The 22,601-nt window shown below is 31.3% G+C and overlaps 1 protein-coding gene and 1 long non-coding RNA gene across 4 annotated transcripts in view; one reads left to right on the top strand and one right to left on the bottom strand.

Moving 5' to 3' along the window:
• Window positions 1-972: 972 nt before the first annotated feature.
• On the top strand, window positions 973-18,486 carry LOC126742939 (general transcription factor IIH subunit 3). Of its 3 annotated transcripts, none has more exons than XM_050449827.1 (3): window positions 973-1,091; window positions 8,178-8,275; window positions 17,351-18,486. In XM_050449827.1, the coding sequence occupies exon 3, from the start codon at window positions 17,508-17,510 to the stop codon at window positions 18,405-18,407; it is 900 nt and encodes a 299-aa protein (XP_050305784.1). In that variant the 5' UTR covers window positions 973-1,091; window positions 8,178-8,275; window positions 17,351-17,507; the 3' UTR covers window positions 18,408-18,486. The 3 variants fall into 3 exon arrangements, with proteins under 3 accessions (XP_050305784.1, XP_050305782.1, XP_050305783.1); XM_050449825.1 differs by lacking the exon at window positions 973-1,091 and adding an exon at window positions 1,098-1,260; XM_050449826.1 differs by lacking the exons at window positions 973-1,091; window positions 8,178-8,275 and adding an exon at window positions 1,098-1,260.
• Window positions 8,041-22,601, bottom strand: part of LOC126742941 (uncharacterized) — a 35,548-nt gene continuing 20,987 nt past the window's right edge. The window contains exons 2-5 of the long non-coding RNA XR_007662738.1: window positions 10,085-10,206; window positions 9,927-10,028; window positions 9,682-9,868; window positions 8,041-9,433 (exon numbers count right to left, since the gene is read on the bottom strand). This is a non-coding gene — a long non-coding RNA (uncharacterized LOC126742941). The remainder of the gene's footprint in view (window positions 9,434-9,681; window positions 9,869-9,926; window positions 10,029-10,084; window positions 10,207-22,601) is intronic.

Below are 22,601 nucleotides of genomic sequence, written 5' to 3'. Positions count from 1 at the left end.
GCAAGGTTCAGGGTCTGATGTTTCCCTCTTGCAGAATAAAGAGTGCTGCAAGTTCCTAGGAATTGCCATTGATGGTCGCCTTCGGTTTGAAGATCATATTTTACATTTAGCTGGGAAATTATCTTCTGGATGTTTTGCAGTAAGAATGGCAAAACAAGAGCTGGGAGGGGTGGTTGCACGTTCAGTGTACTTTTCACTTATTGAATCTTATATTAGGTATGGCTTGCCTTTTTGGGGTTTAACCAATAAGGGGCTACTTAACATTGTCTTTGTTATTCAAAAAAAAGCAGTTAGATACCTGTGTTCTGCTAAGTTAAGAGATTCTTGCAAACCCCTTTTCATTTCTGAAAAAAATCCTAACTCTTTTTTCACTCTTTATCTTAGAAACAGCTGCTCTTATTCACAAAATTCCCAAACTACCCTTTGACACTGGCCATTTGACTCGTCGTGTAAATGATGTTCCCTACGTACCTATTCCTACGTCTTCCCTTACCAAAAACTCATTAATTTACATAAGTAAAAAAATTTACAATCATGTTTCTCTATGTGTTAGACATATATCGGATGTTAAGAAATTTAAAATAGAATTAAAGACGCTTTTATTGGCTAAGGCATATTATAACCTGGATGACTTTTTAATGATAGGTTTTAACCTTGGACATGTTGGAAAGTTTTTTTTTTTCTTTTTTCTTCTCTAGTTTTGTCAACAAGTTTACCTTTATTTCGTAATTTATTGTTTTATTTAGTTATCTTTAATTCAAGTATGTTCAAAAAGTTTTGTCTTCTTGTGTTTGGTTTTGTTCATTGTTTTGTCAATTTTTGAAATTGTATTTTTAGCTTGTAGGATGCTTGTACACAAGATTATTCTTGCGTAATATAGCACATTTTTTTTCTTTCTTTCAGGAGTGTCGTGTTGCCTTTGGCAGGAGTTGCTATAACTGGCAATTGCCATAAACGAGAGTTCTGTACATAAGTATTCCGATTTATTTACAATGGCCAGGCGGTCGTTGCGCACTACGCTACTGCGCAAACGCCAGTCCGAGAATTAAATAGGCACGATATCTCTCCTCCCTTCAGTTTTCTTGGATAAAGTTAAGTTTATTTATGTTTACGTTTCTTTTATGTTTAAAACCCATCATATATTTCTTTCCAATAATTGAATTATTTACATTATTATTCAGTAACAAGAAGCGGAGTTCCTATTTTGCTTTATTCTCTATCCGAAGAAACTAGTTTGACGTAAAAGAGTATTTTTTTAAGGTAAATTTGCCACTTTGTATTTTATAGGTTGCTTTCCAACCTTTTCCAAAGTGCATTTCATTTTTATTCAGAATCTTTTAGTTTAATTTTCTATATTGAAGAAGGCTGATTAGCATTGTAAAGACTGGGAGACTGGAAAAATGTCATATATAATTTGTGTGAACTTACCATCTAATCCCCACAAAGGGACTTTTTTAATACACTATTCAAACATTTTTTAGAAACAGCTTTCATGTGTAGAAGTTTAGAATTATCATAAGTGAATTCAGATATTTAATGTTCAAATCAAATCAAGTTCATTTATTGGTGCCAACATACAATGCATTTCCACAAGTCAATGAAACAAAAAATACATATAGGATCAATCAATAAATTTAATACTGCATTGAAAATATCAAGTACCTAACACCATAATATTTACAAAATGTTATTTTTAAAAAAATAACATTAACACAACTACACAACTACAGATACAGTATATAGGCTCATGTTTAAAAGAGATAAAAGTTTAAAAATGCATCTATTGAATAAAATCTGTTTTCGATTAGTATATTTCTCAATTGGGATTTAAATTGCAAAAAGGATAGTTCTATAAGTCTGCCAGATGCCTTATTAAAAAGCTTAACAGCTAAAATCCCAACACCACTTTGACACCTAGTCAAGCATTGATATATGAGGACTAGTCTGTTCACATTCTGCCTTTTGTAGCTAGGACTTTGTCATGCACTCTATATTGTGATTTATTTCTGTGTACCCACAACAGATTTTCAAGTATATAAACAGATGATAGAGTAAGTATGCCCTACCATGCCATAGAGATTGATAAAAACATGTCTACAGTCATCCCTAAAACTCAGTCTATTCAGGATTCTTGATTTGATTTGATAATTTTAAGTAGGACACTTGGTATATGATTACATATTGCAATAGAAAATTATATTCTCTAAACAATGATACTCTATTTGCTAGTTCTTGTTTTATACTTGTAGAAAAAATAATTTTCTTAAATTTTAAAATAGGGTGCCATAAATGCATTGAGAGTTTTAAACAACTGACATAACACATCATATTTTGTCAAATGTCATATTACTGAAATCATTACTCTTGGGATTAAGGCCCATGTGTTTAAGTTATAGTTAGTAGGTATATTGCAGTCAATTTAATTTAATTTTGTTGAATATGTGATTATCTTGTTAAACTTTTATAATTGGGTTTTTATATCATATTAGCAGTTATTTGTTCTAATTTTTGGATAACTTGAGATTGTAACTTTACTTTTTTTCTTTTCTTTTCATTCTTTTAGGTTTTGTTTTGTGTTTTTTTTTCTTTAAACTATATTTTTCATTGTTTTGCAACTGTTTCCTGTTATTGGGTAAGTTGCCTGGAAATAAAGGAAAAAAACTTATTATTACTATTTGAGAATAAAAGAATAAATTTTTCAATGCAATATTTTTTTCAGTATCTTAATACTACATATTTTAGCATTTACCTAACATAACATAGGTAAAAACTGTAAACAAACAAAAAAAATATGATTTATAAATTATTTTAATATAAAACTTTTTATATGAATTTTTCGAAACAAACACCATCTTGTATTAGTATCAGTTTAGCAGTCATACATGACGGTCGTGTTTAAGTTTGTAGGAGGCTACGCCGGTACTCAGTTTTGTTTGTTTTGTTTTGATTTTTTTTTTTACAACCACATCGACGTGCTATATTTCCGTACAAGTGTTCCTAATTAACAGGTCAATATTTTTTTTGTTTTATAAATATTTCCTGTTTTAACTAACTAGACTTGTTTTGCTGGCATTGACCTTAACTTGAAACCATAGAATTTCAACCTTAGGACGTGCTAGTGTGTTTGTTTTACGCGTGTTCCTGGTGACGCTCAGGCTCAAGTTCCTGTTTGGCTAGCAATTCCTGTCTAACCGTATTTCTATATTCCTTAATTTATTAAAATGAATCGTAATTTCAAATGCTGTCAAAAAAAGGAGTTTTCAAATTATTGCTGCATCTTTTGTATGTCTATATTCCACCCAAGTTGTTGGATAGAAATTCTGATGCCATAAAAATGGGAGGCTACAAAATTTTATGCTCAGAAAAATGTCAAATAAATTTTAATGAAAATGAGAATGAAAAGAAGTCTTACGAGCAGAAGATTCATGAATTATTGATTGAACTAAAAGAAAAGGATAGGCATATAGAAAGAATGAGAAGAAACAGTTTGGTGTTTGAAGATGAAGTGTCAGAGGCCGAAAAGAAGTTTTCTTCCTCCCTAGATAATCTACACAAACTTAATGATGAACTTAAAATTGAATTAACAAATTTAAAAACTAAAGAATGTGAGTTACTGTCACTATTAAAAGTATGTGAAGAGGAAAAAATAAATTTCAATATAGAAATCAATGAGTTAAATACCTTAAATAAAAATTTAATTGTAACAATAAAAACATTAGAAAATGAATCTGCAACCTATAAGACGCAAATAAATATGTTACAAATGGAAGTTAATGATTTAACTAAGATGAATAAGAATATGATCCAGTCGATAAAGGTGTTGGAAGTTGAAAAAGATACTTGCTATTCCGATATTTGTGCATTAAAGGAACAGCAAAACATATGTAAATTCGTTAATATAAATTATCCAACATATTTGCCATGTAGGCCAAATTCACCAGTTGATAATCGACCTAGGCTTCTTTTTGTGGGTGGAAACTGTAGTAGAGTGTTCCTGAAGAAATTGCGTCTGAAGTTTGAAGCTAACTACAAAGTCCAGTGTTTCCTGAAGCCAGGAAGTACAAACAATGAACTGATTTATACTGCATCATCTATGGTTAAGGAATTTACAGAAAATGATATGTTGATTTTAATGTTAAATGGTATTTGCTCATCATTTGATATTTAAAAAAAATTTATACATTTACACAGCAATAGTTTAGTGATGACAAGCCCTTACATGTATCCAAACCATAATGTAATTTATAATAGCAATAAGGCTCTCTATAGAATATTTCACGCAAATAATATTAATCTAAATAGAATTTTAGAGTCTAATTATGCCAGCAACTTTGGATCAAATTTGGCATCATTACTGTATACCCATATTTTAAAACATTTCAAAAGTAGCATTTCATCAAAAAATGTGTCCACAATAAAACCAAGTAATCAATCTGAACTTCTAGATACTGACTGTGATAGGGATTCTTTTTTATAGATAAATACACAGAAGATGAAGCTCACTCATATTCTATAAATAACATTGAAAATAAGCATGCGAAAAGTTTCAGTAGTTTTATTTTAAATATACAGTCTCTAAGAAATAAAATGGACGAGCTTCATCTTTTACTTGATTCATGTGATTTTCCTGATATTGTATTACTAACTGAGCACTGGTTAAAGCCTAACGAATATTTCTTAATATCTGATTATATTCCTACATCAATTTTTTGTCGGCAACACTCCATACATGGAGGAACAGCTATTTTAGTTAAACAAACAATTGAAGCTTTTTTCTGTAAAATTAATAAGTATGATAGCTTTCTGTTGGAGAAGGTTTTTGAATTCTCCCTTTGTTTTTGTAAGCAATTTAATTTATATGTTCTTTGTGTTTATAGACCACCCACAGGAGATATTGGTATGTTCCTGGACAAACTTGATTCTCTATTATCCCAATTGTCTCTACACTCCATAGTTATATTGGCTGGTGACTTTAATATTAACTTCACTGATGTAAGCTTGCCATCATATCATACATCCCTTTTAAGTATATTGGAATCTTATGACTTGAAGATGCATGTTCTTTCACCCACACGTATAACATCCTCATCTGCAACTACTATTGATTATTTGTGTACAAATTTAAATGATGTGTCATGTAGAGTACTCTCATGGTATTTCTGACCATGAAGCCATTCTCGCTAGGATTCCATGCAACACTGTATTTCCTTCATCTCATTATATAGGAAGAATTTTCAGCAGAGCAAATTTTAATGCTTTTTCTTCTACTGCAGCTTTGGTAAATTGGAATGCAGTTGAAATGGCTCCTGACTCGTTTATTTTGTTATTTCATGTGCTATGTGACAAGGTCAATCAGTGTTTTCCTAAAAAGAGGCTTAACATGAAAAATAGAAAACATGAGTCACAGCAGGTCTCAGAACTTCAGCTAAAAACCTCCGTTTTTTGGCTAAGCTGTGCAAGTTTACAACTAATGCAAACATTATTCTTTATCATCAGAAATATCGTAGTCTATATAGAAAGACGATAAAAGCAGCTAAGGTTAAATATTATAGTGACCGCTTGAATATGTCCTCAAATAGGCAGAGAGAATGTTGGTCAATTATAAATGACTTCAGGCATTCTCACAAGAAAGTTTCAGAACCAGAAGTAAGACCAAATAGTTTAAATGATTATTAGTGTAATATTCCTCATTTATTGCTCAGGGATGTGAATACTAATATTGATCCTTTGCATTATATTCAACAAGTGTCAGTTCAAAATTCTTTTTTCTTTTATCCTGTTAGCCTTACTGATGTTAGAGATGCAATTAAAAGCTTAAAAAACCATAAATCAGCTGGAGCTGATGGAATATCATCAAAATTACTACTCGTTTTGCCTGACTCAGCATTGAATGCCTTAGCTTCTGCCATAAACAATTCCTTTCATAATGGCATCTTTCCAGCATGTTTGAAGGAGGCAGTGGTTATCCCTCTTTATAAGGGTGGAGATGTGAGTGAGCCTTGTAATTTCCGTCCAATTTCTATATTATCTACCCTCTCCAAGATAGTTGAAAAACTTGCAAAAATCAGAATTTTATCTTTTTTGCAACATAATTGCATTTTATCTGCAAATCAGTTTGGATTTCAAACGGGAAAAGGGACTCATGACGCTGTTTTCGGCTTTTTGGAGAGTGTCTATGTGTCCTTAAATTCTGGAAAGTCCGCGGCGGCAGTGTTTTGCGATTTATCCAAGGCATTTGATTGTATAGATCATGGAATACTGCTGTAAGCTCAATAATTATGGCTTTAGAGGTGTGGCATTGCAATGGCTGGAATCCTATCTGTGTAATCGTACCCAAAGAGTTACAGTATCTGGATGTTTATCCGATTCCAGATCCCTTAAAACTAGAGTACCTCAGGGTTCAGTGTTAGGACCACTATTATTTTTGCTCTATGTAAATGATTTGGGTTCATTAAAACTGCAGGGCAAAGTGGTTCAGTTTGCTGATGATACCACCATTTTATGGATCATAGAGATCATAGAGATTCTGATAATGTTAGAGCCCAGGTTTTTAAGGATCTTAAGATTTTATCGTAGTGGTGTGCTGCAAACAGGCTTGTATTTAATGTGGGCAAAACCTTTATTATGGGATTTAAGTGTGACGTTCAGGGCCTTATGTTTAGTGAAAACTCCCCCTTGCAAAACAAAGAAAGCTGTAAGTTCCTTGGTATTACCATTGATGGTCGCCTTCGCTTCGAAGATCATATCCTAAATCTTGCATCAAAATTATCCTCTGGATGCTTTGCAGTAAGAATGGCAGAGCATAAGCTGGGAGGGGTAGTTGCACGTTCAGTGTACTTTTCTCTTATTGAGTCCCACCTTTGTTATGGCTTGCCTTTTTGGGGTTTAAGCAACAAGGGATTATTAAACATAATTTTTGTGATTCAAAAAAAGGCAGTTAGATACCTATGTTCCGCTGGGTTAAGAGATTCTTGTAAACCTCTCGTTATATCTCAAAAAATCCTAACTCTTTTTTCTCTTTCTATCTTAGAAACAGCTACTCTTATTCATAAATGTCCTAAACCTCCCTCTAACACTGGTCATATGACTCGCCAGGTTAACGATTTTCCCTTACCAATCCCTACATCCTCCCTCACCAAGAACTCACTTATATACCTTAGCAAAAAAATTTACAACCATGTTCCTCTATGTATCAGACAAATTTTAGAAGAGATTCAAAAATGAATTAAAATCACTTTTATTATCCAGGGCATATTATAGCCTTGACGATTTTTTTAATGATACCTTTTAACCTGTGCTCTGACATCATTTTAGTGTTTTAGTTTTGTTTCCTGTTAAATAATTTAATTTACTTCTTCTAAATTCTGTTTTATTGACAGCTTTACTTATTTTTTAATGAAATTTATCAAAAAGATGCTTTTTTTTTCCTCAATCTGTTTTGTTATGATTAATTTTGGTAATGTGTGTAAATTTTATGGTAAAGTGTTTTAGATGTTATGTTTGTTTGAAATTTGAAATTTAAAGTGAATTTGGAATTTTTTAGTTTTTAGGATGCTTGTACACAAGATTTTGTTGTCTTACGTAATATAGCACATTTTCTTTCTTTCTTTCTTTCTTTCTTGTCTAATGAAAGTATGTGTGGGAATAAAGTGTACAGCATATCAACTTTTTCTTCATTGGTAAACATTTCAAATATTAGCAAATATATTTAAATAACAAATACTAATTGCACTTGAAGAACGTACCCAACATTGTATGGGTATTTTAAGTTTTACTGTTTTAAAGATGTTTTTTATGGTAATATATTAAAATTTAGTGCACTTTTTTAATTACCTCTTACATGCCATATTCCTATGATAGGTACCTATAATTTATAATTTTCATAATATAATAATTGTCAATGAACGTTTGAAGTTTATTTAAATAGCCAATTATACATTACTTAGGAGATTGAAATATGTGGATCAGAGAATATCAAGTGGGTAGAACGATGATAAAGACTGCTAGGCGATGAATAACTAAAAGTATATGAATTGCAAAAAAAACTATATAAATAACATATAAACTTTAATTTAACAACAATTAAAATCAAAATATATATTACAAATAATTCTAAAAAATATGTGTTTATTTTAATTTTTGTATAACTGTTTAGGCATTGTTTTTTCTTTTTTTAGGCAGTTTTTGTTCAGCCACCCATGGGTGACGCATCACCATAGTGGCCATAAGAAGTAAATATTTTGAGGCAGCTTAGTAGCTTGCCGAGTACTTTTCCGTAAGACAATTTGAAAATTTTTTAAATCATTTTTTAATCATGTGATGATAGTAATATTACTTTGAAATTAAAAATATGGCATCATATTTATCAAAAATCTTAATGTCGACTAGCTTAAATGTTTTAAATGTTATAACTTTTTTAATATAAACTATACTATAAACTCTATACTATATTAGGATTGGTCAAAATGTATTATATTATATCAACAACTTAAAACTAAAATGGTAGAGAAGAAACTAAATCGATCATGCTTGATCTGTAGACTAGCACTTCTTTAGCTAGCTTTGTCAGCTCTACTGGTCATGTACAGCCCAGCCTTCTATTCAACATATTTTTATTAGTACCATCAAAAAAAAATTACTGTTCTGTATACATTTTAATAAATAAATATACTCACAGAGGGTCCCTCATTATTCCATCTCCGTTTTGAAGTAATTTAGTTAGGTTTTCGGCGCTTATATAGCATATCCAAATTTAAGAACATCTGAAAATTTAACTAGAAAATAAGTAAATTACCAATAAGCTAAAATAGACTCAAGATAAAAGATAGTTTACGTCAAACCTCTTAAAATTGATATTTATAATATTACTTTAAAATTGATATCGACCAAACCTGCATCAAAACCCTTAATAGAACACAAAATACTGAATAATACACCATCATGTTTTAGCTACATACAGACCTGCAAAAATAAAATATAGCTATAACAACAATCCAAAGATTTATAACCATTAAATGCTCAAACAAATCTAATCCTATTTTTTATTCGGATAGTACATTTGTTTTTCAGTTTTTCTTTTCTTTTCAAAGCTATGAGAGTTTTCTTGTTCCATCACTTTATTTTTTGAAATTGTTGAATTGAGTCATAAATGTGGCAAAAGCATTTTGATGTAAAGTGCTACCATAGCTACACAGCTGGTTACACATTGCTTGCAATGCAATCTTAAAATAACCATAAAGTATGTAATAAAGATTCAAATTATATTTTACGCAAACTACTTCTCTCTTTTCTTCAAATTTCAATATTGAACTATTGACTTTCATTTTTGAACTTTTCTGAATAAAATGGCTTACATCATCCTGATAATTTGTTTGGCTAATTGTAGGTTCATCAACAAACAAAACAGTATCCTCTCCCTCTTTAGTTAGGGAACCTAAAATTTAAATTCTTTTAATTTCTTCTCCATAATTCCATTCATGTAGCCCACAGCAAAATCATTATCATTTATTCCGAGATAAGAATATCCTATGAAAAGTTTTAAAGCTTAATGAACAACTAAAATAAAATTGATCAGAAAATCAGATGTCTTTCATTGATGGATCATACAAAGTGGTGACTATCATATTATCACCATCTTTTTTTTGACAATGTTATATTTTTTTATCAAATATGCCAGGTCACCTCTTGTTAGCAAGTTTAGCCTTTCTATTGTGTTATTCTGAATTTTTTTAGCATCTTATTTGTTCATTTGTCACACCTGCAGTCAATTTCCCAACAATGATATTTTCTTCAGCCTTAGATAACCTTTTGATTCTTCACTTGTCTACATGTCCTACATGTGTTTCAAAAAATGTCACATTAATTGTTCCTACAAAGGATTAAAATTATGAATTAGTCTAATATAAAAATTAATGCAATATTATTACCATTCTTTAAAATCTTAACTAAAATCCTTGAGGAACATGTTCCTTGAATGAGTATGCTTCCTCCAGGCTTAACACTTCTCATTTTACATGAGCTATTGAATCCTAAAAGTAAACAACAAAATATAGAATTATGTCGGATAACTAAGAGTTTATACAACCTCTAATGTTGCTCCTGTTACAATATATGTTCTTCTCCATTCTTAAATTTATTTCGGGTCTGGCAAGCATATTCAACTTCCCTATTACTTTGCGCCCTCCAAGAGGTATATTCTTTGAAATTCTTAAAATTTAAAAATGATTGTTTAATCGTTGTATAAATAATATTTATCGGTGATAATTAAATCATTCAGGAAGCAAAGCAATTAATCTAGGTTAGAGAAAACGAAACAGACTTAATATGATATTCCGGCGCGAAATTTTACGGCCGTAAACGAAGGAATCAATCGGTCTCGTCTTCAATTCTCATTGGCTGGGCATATTCGTCTTTTAAACTATGCTGTCAAAATGCAGCCTAATCAAGAAATCGAAGCCTTCTATGCTATTTTTATTAATTAAACGCGTTTATTTATGTCACTTAGTTTTTTTCTTCTTATGGGCTTATTTATCACCCGTTTTAAAAAATAATCATATCAAATTATTGGGTAAAAGAAACAGCATTTCAAAAGTGGTTGTTCCCAATAATGTGCTTTTTAAAAAAATAAAGTAAATGCCAAAATTAATGGTTTGGGCATTATAAATACGCGTGTAAACGATTTAAGTCATAAAATGTAATAAAAAAAAATATTTTTTCTACGAGTATAAAGCAAAAAGTAGCAAATAGAATATAATTGTTTTCAGATTGTTATTTTCTATCAAAATACGTATTAATGTACCAAGTGTCTCATTTAAAATAAGAAAGTTAGTGTCTCTTCCTGTTAAATCGGAAGTAATGGTAAACAATACAGTATGTCTAAAGATTCTCTTATAACTATTCTATCGATATACCAAATTTCATTTGTTTATGGTACATCACAACAACCCCTCGGTATATCACGACACCCGGCATGGACAGTATTGGTGGGTCAGCATGCAGCAAAATATAATAAAATAATTAGTGCGGTTAGCCAAAACACTTGAATGATACCAATGAATTTCAAACATGATTGGCATCATTCAGGTGTATTTAAAAAAATTGCTCTTTGTAGTGCGTTAAGGAAAATTTTACAATACCTTCATATATGTATACTGCACCTATTACTATCTCTATTCATATTCCTCAGAACTTACTATTTTTGTCTTTTAAAAAAGTCTCCACCCAACAATATTGATGTATATGATGCTTTTTGCATTTCTAACAACATTTTTTAGTGAAAAAGCAACACACAAGTCAGTAGGTATTTTCAAATAAAGTTCTTAGAAAAAATTAAAAAAATTTCTTTAACCTAAAATATACAAACAATTTAAAATCAATAATAAGAATATTGCAGAGGACCCCAGGTATGTGACACAACAGAGGGGCAATCTGCAACTACCCATTCCCACATCTGCTCTTATGTAGAAATCAATTTTTTAGAAAGGTATAGAGGTATCCACATTTTAAAATAATTGACTACAAAATTAGTAGTGATGATGATCTGAATAAGGAGCTAGTGCAGGATCATATCAGAGAATAGAATAATTTTATTCAATCAACAGATCATTTAAATGTAACCTTTTTTAAATACAATAAAAAAACACAGAATATACAAGTTATCCTATATTTGAAGTTATTAGTGTGCCAAGATGCTTTAATTATCAAGATTTCTATCTCAAAAATACAGATTGCCAAAATAAAATGGTTTGTGAATATTGTTCTGAGGAACACTCTATTAAACAATGTCCAAAAGTACATGAACGGTGCATAAATTGCGTAGAAGCTAACAAAAAATATAATTTTGATCACGACGTAAATCACTCTGCAAATCACAAGGAATGTCCATGACTCGAATACCAGATCACAATTTTAAGAAGTAAAATTGACTATGGCGGATAAAAAAGTGCAAGAATCTGAACTATTGTGAGAACTTGATATTTTGGACATAACAGAACAACAAAGTGAGGACTGTGAGTATGTGTGTAAAAAAGTAAATATTGGTACAAAGATTTTAAACATCATTCATTTTAACATAATTTTAATGAGTAAAACACACTTCTTGTATTCAGCGTATATGATAAATTAAAAATTGCTGCCTAGCGCTTTCGGCCGTAGGCCATCATCAAGGCTTAAGACATTATCAAAGCAACAACACTATTTTAGAAAAACGGTACACCACACATTGCCTATGGTTTCTAAAGTATTAGTTAATAGTTAATGATGATGGCCTGAGGCCAAAAGCGCTAGGCAGCAATTTTGATTTTTTATATACGCTGAATACAAGTAGTGTGTTTTATTTATTAAGCAAACACCAAGTACAACTGATACACTCATTACTATTATTATTTTAAATTAAAGTTAGCAAATTGTTAACAATGATTCTAATATTGAGGGATTTAAAATGTATTATAGTGACGGCAAATTCAACCAAAATGATGGGCTTGTCGTATTCTTAAAGTCTGATTTAAATATTAAAATGATAAAAAATATAACAGGAATTACGTTAATTCGGTTTTTTGTTTCTGTGGTGCACAAGCAATATGGTATATCATATATGTCCTCCCTCGACAGTATCACCATATTTTATTGAAGACTTCATTTGAAGAAAATCATTTGACCTACATGTGTAACCAACAAAATGAGATTCTTATAGAAGATATTAACATTAATTTGTTAGCTGTTGATTCACCTGAGACGAATAACTTTTTATCCATGTTAATGTCTCATGGATATTCCTCTCTTATCAATAGTCCATCAATAGTCCATGTTATGCTAATAACCAACTCATGTATTGACATATTTTTTTGAAATGGGAAAAAATCCTAAATTCAAATATCCTCCCTTTATTCTGGATACTGATGTCACTGGTCATTATCCAATTTTTCTCAATATTCACGAGCCAAGTCAAAACCTCTATAATATCACCCATTTTTAAGGCGGGTGGTAAAGCTGATATAGGTAATTATCGCTCCATAAGTGTTGTCAATAATTTTGCCAAGATATTTGAGAAGTGCTTAAAGGATAGACTCGAAATTTCTTACATATAAATAATTTGCTATCCCAGAAACGATTCGCCTTTATTGGTGGTCTTAGTACTTCAGATGCTCTATATGAGTTGACTAGGCAGGTTAGTGAAAATCTTGACAAACATAAAAAATGTCTGGCAGTATTTTTAGACTAACTAACATGATTATAAGTGATAGTCCATTGGTGCTGATGACACTGTCGCAGTATTTTCTGGCACATCTTGGAAAAACACAAAAGAAGCAGCAGAACGTGGTTTAGCGAAAATAAAGGATCGGTTGAATTCTTTTAAGTGGAGTCTGAACAGCCAAAAAACTAATTATATAGCCTTCACTGCACCATCAGTTAATCGAGATACATTTGACCATATTACACTAGAGGCAACTCCTATTAATGAAGTATCACATGTCAGGTGCTTGGTGTTATTGTTGATAAGCACCTAAAATTGGATCAACCTATCCTAAAATTCCTTATTTTCCGCGTTTATATTCTAAGAATCTTAATAATTGAATATCTTAAACAGCAAATTACTCTTATTGGTTTACCGATCATTGGTTGAATCTCTTCTGAGATACGGAGTGATCGTCTGGGGAGGCGTATATAATAATTCTTTAAAACAACTTGAGTACAACGTTGTACAGAATTATATTCCGAGTGTTATAAACAAACAATACTATACTATAGATACTCGACTCAAATTCTGTACTCCATATACATATTATCTACATGTCTCTATGCATACAAATAAAACCACTTTAAAACCTATGTAAATCACCATGATATCATAATGATTATTAGGAAATTTGTGAATAAATTTAAATTGTTTATTCAGTTCATGTCAGACAAAGTTATCTGAAGCTTAGGGTGAGTATAGTATAGGTGAGACGGGAGGTAAATACGGCCGCTCCATTGGTCCACAATTTTCAGAAAATTTAAATAACTTAATCAGAAATAACTATCTTAATCTTAAATAACTATCAGTTTAAAAATTGGCTCGGCGCGGAACGGCCATGATTTTGCTGTTGTAACCGAGCCACTCAGATAACTTGTCGATCGCGTGCGGCATCTCTACTGTGCTATGTTGTCATATTGGTTTTATTTTAATAGATATGCGGAAATAGTTGTCGTATGCAGCATTGGTTTAATCCAAATCATTGACAATCCAATATTATAATTTTTTTATTCTAATTGATACATATATACATACATAATATACAGGGTGTTCCTTAAAGATGTGCTAAAATTTAAGGGAGTGATTTGTGGACCCATTTTAAGAAAAAAAGTTTCTATGAACATATGTCCTAAACGTCCTAACTTTTGAGATACAGGGTGATAAAGTTTTGAAAAAAAATCAGTTTTTTAATAATAACTTAAACAATTTTGTAGAAATTTTTATGAAATTTGGTACATATATTCTATGCACCAAGACGAATTTTTTTATGTGCAAAAAAATATTTTTTCTGCCAGTGGCGTCCCTACAGGTCTTCTATTGAACATTTTAAGTGAAAAAATACTACGCCACTGCTTTTTCTTAATATACAAATTATTTAGTCACTTTCAAATTTGATCTATTGTTTTTTTTTCGTCCAACGCATGGTTTTCGCTTAAAAAAATAAAAGCAATTTTACTTCCCTAAAAATCTGATGCCGTATGAAAATGTTTGTTCGTTGATTGCAAGCAAATTAAGGGATCAGATTTGTTACAAGAAGTATGAAGAGCTAAAAAATTTTAATAATTTATGAAATACTCATGTTTTTAACGCGTTTCAAGAGTAACGCGATTAAGAGCCGACATCGATGATGGCAATAGCTGACTGTTGTCGTCAATAAAAATTAAGTTGTTGGTGTTAAATACCATTAAATGTTTTTTTCTTTCTTGTGCTATTTAGTATGATTAATATCAATTGACAATTAGTTCAGAAATACCTACCTAATTTTAGTTTGAAAATAACAGGCTTTTCAGTGCAAAAAACAGGTTTTATTTAATTTTATGAAACTAAGCTTAAATGAACGGCTGAAATGTATTTTATCCTAATTACGCTGATTACAAAAATTGTTGAAAATGACCCACCTTCACTAAGTAGGTCTGCTTCCACTCTACTATGCATGGAGTTACACACACAAATATTCCCAGCGTATTTCGTATAGTTTCACACGAAGCAACTATTCGGTCTCTTAAATCTTCTAGAGTATTTAAGGAAGTTTTATAAACAAGAGTTTTAAGGTGTCCCCATAAAAAGAAATCTAAGCTATTGAGATCGGGGGATCTTGCTGGCCATTGTTGTGGTCCTCCGCGAACGATCCATCGATTCGGATAAACGGTATTTAATTAATTTCGGACAATTAAACTAAAATGAACAGGAGCACCATCGTGCATGTACCATATTTAATTTCTTTACAGAATTGGCACATCTTCAAGAAGCACAGGCAGTTCTTTTTCGAGAAACTGTAAATTTAACCGACCATCAAGGCGTCCTGGTAGAAAAAATGGGCCTATTAGGTAATCACCAATAATTTCTGCCTAAACATTAACCGAAAATTGGTGTTGAAAATGGGTTTCCGTTATGGCATGGGAATTTGCTTCAGCCCACAAATGATTGTCAAAATTTTGAATAGCGTTCCGAGAAAAATTTGCTGCATCTGTGAACAAAATCTGTGACTCAAACTGCTGATTTAGTATAATATTCTGGAGATACCTCTGACAGACGTTTACTCGCTGCGGAAAATCTCCAGGAAGTAATGCCTGTCCTGTTAAAATATGGTATAGGTATAATAAAAAATCAACCAAAATGCGCCAAACAATTTGATGACAGATATGCAGAGTTCTAGCGATCTTCCTCGTACTCGCCTCAGGGTGTTCTTCGATTGTTTGTAGCACCGCGTTCTCAATTTCAGGAGTTCTGACAGTTAGAGGTATAAGCTTCCGGAGTACCTTTCTTGAAACAACCAGTTTCCCTAAGTCGATGATGAATATTTCAAAAGATACGGCTACTAGCAAAAGATCTGGTAGGACACGATTCGGATACCTTTTCTGATAAATAAATACGTCTGGTTTCTATTGCGTTACCATCGGCGAGGCCATATACGAAATGAATTGCTGCCATTTCTTAATTGGTATAATTTGCCATTACTGATATTCAGAAAAATACCGTGAAAACAAAATAACTTTAATAAATAGTTAAAAATCAAATAAATGACGCGCTGTGATGGTTTTTAACAATTTAACATTTAAAATCACAGCTCGTTGCCCATAGCAACGAGCAATAAGAAACATGCATAGACGACTCCGCGACTTTATTTGCGTTAAATAAAGACGCGTTACGGCACTTTTTTACTCCCATTTACTTTTTAAACGCGTTAAAAAAAACATGAGTATTTCTTAAATTAATAAATTTTTTAACTTCTCATACTTCTTGTAATAAATCTGATCCCTTAATTTGCTTGCAATCGACGACCAAACATTTTCACACTGCATCAGATTTTTAGGGAAATAAAATTGTTTTTATTTTTTTAAGCGAAAACCATGCGTCGGACGAAAAAAAAACAAGAGATGAAATTTGCTAAAAAGTGATTGACGATTTTAAAAATAATTTTTATTTTAAGAAAAATCAGTGGCGTAGTATTTTTTTCATTAAAAATATTCAATAGAAGATCTGTAGGGACGCTACAGGCAGAGAAAATATTTTTTGCACATCAAAAAATGCGCTTGATGCATAGAATACATGCACCAAATTTTATAAAAATGTCTACAATGTTGTTTTCAAAAAGGCGGCGGCGGCCATTTTGAAAAAGTTAAATAAAAAGATCCCCTTTTTGCGATGCGACTCTTCGTTTGAAAGCTTCCTTTGAGTGCTTAATGGTCCTAGAATATTAAGTCATTACTTCTACCCTACCTTCTAGTAAAATGGCAGCCTTTCAAAATCGATATTTTTCGTATTTTTATTTTCTTTACTACACTGTTCAGGTTTGTTTGTAGATGTGTTGTTGTTTGTAGAGTTTTTTGATTTTTTTTATATTTTTTTAAAATTTATTGCTATTAACAAAAAACACAAACTCTGCAAAAGTATTCAAAAGATCATAGGGAGGGAGACAATTAAGAGCCGCTCTGTATAGATTCACTTAGATTTATGAATTTATTTTAGATTCATTAATTCATTTAAGATATATTATATAGATATATTATAGTTAAGTTTTTTTTTTCATTTTTTGATTAAGATTTCATTTATAATGATGATGAAATTTGGCTCTAATCATTTCATTCTTTAAAAGTTGTTTTTTTTTTGTTTTAGATATCCAGTGGTTTTCAAAATCTACCAAGGCTTAGGAAAGGAATTTATGCGGCTTATAATTGCTTTAATGAAGTTTTATTGAACCACATTTTAGAGTTTAATTTTAGCATACAAATATATTAGTGACTGTAAGCTAAATAAGAAAATTTAAAGCAAGATGAATAACATCGAACTACCTACAGATAATAATCAAGAAGTATCAGTTGATGAGTCGAGCACAGTGATAATAATTTTGGATACTAATCCTGCTCAAAATTATTTGAGAGATAAACCTAATCAGCTAACAAATGTTGTAGACTCTCTTATAGCCTTTGGAAATTGTCACCTAATGCAAAAAGCTCAAAATAAGTTGGCTATAATGGCATGCCACTCCAAATCAAGTCAGTTTCTTTACCCGGGACCAAGAAAACCTTTGGATGTGCGACAAATAGACGGTCAATATGAAGTATTTTTACAAGTAGAGAAAACTGTCAAACAAAACTTAGCTTTATTGTTAACTACTGAACCGACCATTTTTTCTTCGGAATCTTTGCTAGCAGGTGCCATAGCAATGGCGTTGTGCTATATTGCAAGGCAAGAAAGAAATAAACCAACCGGTGTCAAAACCAATTCACGTATACTAGTCATAACAGGAAGTGGAGATTCAGCGTCACAGTATATGAACTACATGAACGTATTTTTCACTGCGCAAAAACAAAACGTTGTAATAGATGTTTGTGCATTTGATCACAATTTAAGCCTGTTGAGACAAGCATGTGATGTTACAGGCGGGCTCTATTTGAAGGTACCTCAAATTTCAGCTTTATTACAGTTTCTGTTGTGGGTATTTTTACCTGAACCCTCAATGCGGGAAAAATTAGTTTTACCTCCACCTGTCAAAGTTGATTATAGGGCAGCGTGTTTTTGTCATCGGGAGTTAATTGATATTGGATATGTTTGTTCTGTCTGTCTATCTGTTTTCTGCAAGTTTAGTCCCATTTGTACAACTTGCCACACTGTTTTTAAGATACCTGGACAACTATCAATGAAGCCGAAGAAGAAGAAAATGAAACTTTAAAATTTGCTTTGTTTTTGTTAAATTATTATGACCAAATTAGTTTGTGAAAATCAAGATAAATAAAAAACACATAAATCCATGCTTATCAATTTTTATATTTTATAATGGTAAAAGAAAGTTTCGACTTCGCTGGCTCATTTCTATTAGACTGGTAAGGTAAAATAATCCATTATATTTGCGTCATATAAGATCTAACAAAGGACTTGAAAAAAAAGAAAAACTCAATAAATGAATAATGGATAATAATTAAATATATATGTATGTGGATCTGAAAGCCATTCCTTGTTATTATCGAAATAATAGTGTATTATCTGCAATATCTCTGTCAGAATAATAAGTCCAAAATTTTAAGTTTGTAAAAATTATTAAGCGAATTGTCAACTGTATCTAAAATACCATTGACTTTAAACTTTTAGACTTAAAATCGGTTCAGGAATATCCACTTTTCTTTATAGTATATTATTACTTTATAACAAACATACTATAAAGTAAGCACATACACAGAGTTACTTAACTCTTTGTATGTGCAGATGACATATTTGTAACGTAACATTCAAATTGTTTATTCATCCTCATGTCATCATCTCATATTCTTTAAAATAAAATATTTAGCATTTAACGGATCCCTAATTTTTGTTTTAACTGTAAATTTTGTGATTCGAACTGATCATTCATTACATGCATTCGTAGATTATCTGCAATTCTACTAATTAGCTTTCGCAGATCTTTGGTGGCAATATGGTCTTGACCTGCTGAACGATTTTTTTTCAAATCCGCAGTTGCATTTATGATTTCTTTCTTATCGGTAGGCTACAATATACTGTTGACTGTTTCCTCTTTGAAGGATGCAATTTGTAGTCTTTTAATATTTAAAGCCAGTTTTTTGTTCAATAATCGTTAATTTAAATCACTCTATGTTTTCTTAGAATTATAAGATTTTTTATTTTATTTTTCATATTTTGGAGTTCTTTTTCTGTAATCTTATTTCGAATTCTCTTCTACCTTAAATATTACTTATCCCTTTTCTTTAATACTCTTAAAATTTCTGGAGTAATCTAATCGTTGTTGGGTGTAATTTTGAGACCCTATTGCTTAGAACACTTATCTTTTAGCTCGTGATTATTTCAGCTAGTTTATGAAAATTCGTTAAGTTATTTTTAGTATCTACTTTCTTTTGCACTATCTAAGTCCATCTTTCTTGAAATTTTGATGACCAAGATTTTAATTCATTACAAAAATTTTTCGTTTTGTCTAAGTTAACGACTTTAGGTTAATAAGAAGGTTAAAAAAACTAACAAGGGTAAAACTACAAGGGGACATATGCGTTAATGATATTTTCACCTTCGATCTGGGGCTCATCTTTAATAATCTTACTTAGTTTCACGCTTATTTTTTTGTTCCTAAATTAAATATCAATCCTCGATCGTGCAACAGCAAAAAGCTCTTGATTATAATAAGCAGATGTGGAAGCTATGGGTTTATTTATTAATTTTGATAGACATAATTAATTAATAGACAATTTATCGCAATTGTCTATTAATTAATAAGTATACAAAATGCGAAAGTTAAATAATCTTGAAAGGCTCTTAGCACTTGTAGGATAGTTTGGCAGTAGGTTAAAAATTCTCGGAGAGATAATCATAGGGCCACCCTGTACCTGCAATAAATGAAATGGCCCTAACAAAGCTTGTGGATTAAAAAAAAATTCCATACGAATTCTCGAGGATATATTTATGATGAAATTTTTTTCCTATCTAAAGGAAAGAGTAAGGTATGTTTCTCGACATGACTATAAAGAATTCATGGTACGGATAATGTGTTTTTGACAGATCACTGCCCTTTTAATAGTGCAGGAGTTATTAAATTATTTATATTAGTGTGGTCAAAATCTTTAAAATGATATAGTTTTTGCTTCAACAACCAATATACGCGGAGCTATCTGTATATTTTTACTAAAAACAATTTATAACTTAAAAAATGTCCATGATCCATTACTATTTTATTTTTTTTATTTGGGAGTATTAATTCTATGGGGTAGCAAAAGATCCTAATACTCTAAGAGATAGGATTGATTGTGATATTATTATATATGTATATATTATTATATAGTAAATCAATATTGGGGAGTGGTGCACCAGTAACGGACTATCCTTGGGTTACCGAACAGATGGAGTGGTCACGTGATCATTCTGCGCCGGAGGTGTGGCCTAGAGCCTCGATAGGGTTCATGACTCGGGGTTTTATTTAATTTCATTAGTCGAGCGGCTTTAGATCGTTTTGGCTGAATTTTCTGCTATTTGAATATTTGAATCTTCGCAATATTGAAAAGTTGAGATTGTGTTTATTTTTGTTTATTTGTGTTTATTGTATTAATTTGTTAATTTGTTTGTTAACAAATAATGGCTGATGAGTCACGTACACCCCCATTGTCACCCCCCAAGAAAAGAGTACGAAAACGTTTGACCATTGCTGAAAAGGAAGTGATTATGAACATATATAAAACCTGTGATAACGAGCATCCAGCATACAACAAAGTGCAAAAAGTCTAGTTTACAGCAGAAGCAGCAGGTAATAAATATTTTTAATATACAGGGTGTCCAAGGATGAGCGAATTTATACGTGAAAAAGACAAAAAATGTTGTGGTTAAAATTTGACCGTTTGGCATCCAGCCCTGCTTGATTAAAAAATAAAATTTAGCATATTATTATTTTTTTAAAATCAAGCTTGGCTTGATACGAACATTTTTTAAATTTTATAAGTAGGTAAAGTGGAGGGTAAAGGGTAAAGTAATTCTAGGCAAGATATAAAAAAAGTTTATAAGAAAAGGTTGTTTAGAATGCAAAATTATGCCCGAATACCGCATTTCATAACCATAGACCTACTTTGATTTTTACGTTTTGTGTACCAATGAATTTTTTTATTCATATTTAATTATTAGAGATTGAAATTTGTAAAAATCAAAGTAGGCCTATGGTTATGAAATTCGGTATTCGGGCATAATTTTGCATTCTTTTCGGTAAACCCCATATATTAACATAACTTTGCATAACAAAATACTTAAAAGGGATTATTACATCATTGCCTGGCACAACCTCAAAATTGGTTTGGACCCATTTTACAGGCGACCGTATTATATTTTAAAAAAAGCTGCTTACAAAGCAAAGCTGTACCGTAAAATAATTTAAAATAAGTAGGCATAATTCTCCTCGTCTAAATCTGCCAAGGTTGCATCGATGGGCGGGCCTATATTTCGCGCACATCATTTACTCCATCTGTTCGGTAATCCCACTATAGTATTTAATATATCAAAAACTAATATTTTGTCTTTAAACTATTCCATAACAGATGTAATGTTTAGCAGTGCTCCAAAAAGTTGAAACGGGATTAAAATTTGAAAATTGCGTACAGGTCATGCGTAAAAAGTTAAATGCGTATAAGGGTGGCGAGAATCATCCTAGGGAAAAATCTGTCAAGGGGAGTTTATTTTCCCTTGATGGAATTATATGTAAGGAATTACGTTTTGCGGTTTTGCAAGGAACCATTTTACGCAGTCAATCTTTATCTTTCAACTTTCAAAAGAGAGCTGCGGTACTGTGAAGTTGGTCCTGGGGAACATTGAACCTCTCTTTATTCGAGAGAGGTTTCTAATTTTAGTATCTATTTTTATTTTAATGACAGTGGTTATGGTCCAAAAAAAATGAAAAGATATTTGGGTAGTGATGCAACTAGGGTATCAGAGGATTAAAAAAGAGGTTGAGATAGGCATATTATTCTCTTAACGCGAGTTTTATTCTGATAGATTTCAGCATGTTATGTATTAATATGTAGTTTTCTCAAAAAAAGATTATCCAGCTATTTTGCAGAATATCTTCTGTAGTTGACGTAAATTTACGGCTCTTTATGTAGCCAATATTTTCTGGCTGTTGATTATTTTTAGATATTTTTTTTTTAAACAATCGTCTATTGAAGATTTTATAAGTTTTTAGCAGAAATATAAGGCCTTTGAATTTCCTACACAACATAATATGGCATTATAAGTTGTTTTGAAAAGCAATAGTTTTGTTTTATTTATGGTTTTTCGTTCTTTTCAATTTCAATAAAAATTAAGTTAGCTAGGATGTTGAAAACAAGAAACGAGCACAGAGGTCGAAATATGACCTGAGCTCTTAGGTATACAGGGTGTCCCAGCGAAA

Source organism: Anthonomus grandis, chromosome 12 (assembly GCF_022605725.1).
Source record: "Anthonomus grandis grandis chromosome 12, icAntGran1.3, whole genome shotgun sequence".
Taxonomy (NCBI): Eukaryota; Metazoa; Arthropoda; class Insecta; order Coleoptera; family Curculionidae; genus Anthonomus; species Anthonomus grandis.
The sequence above is the reverse complement of the archived record's forward strand: the minus strand, read 5'-3'. Positions and strand labels throughout refer to the sequence as shown.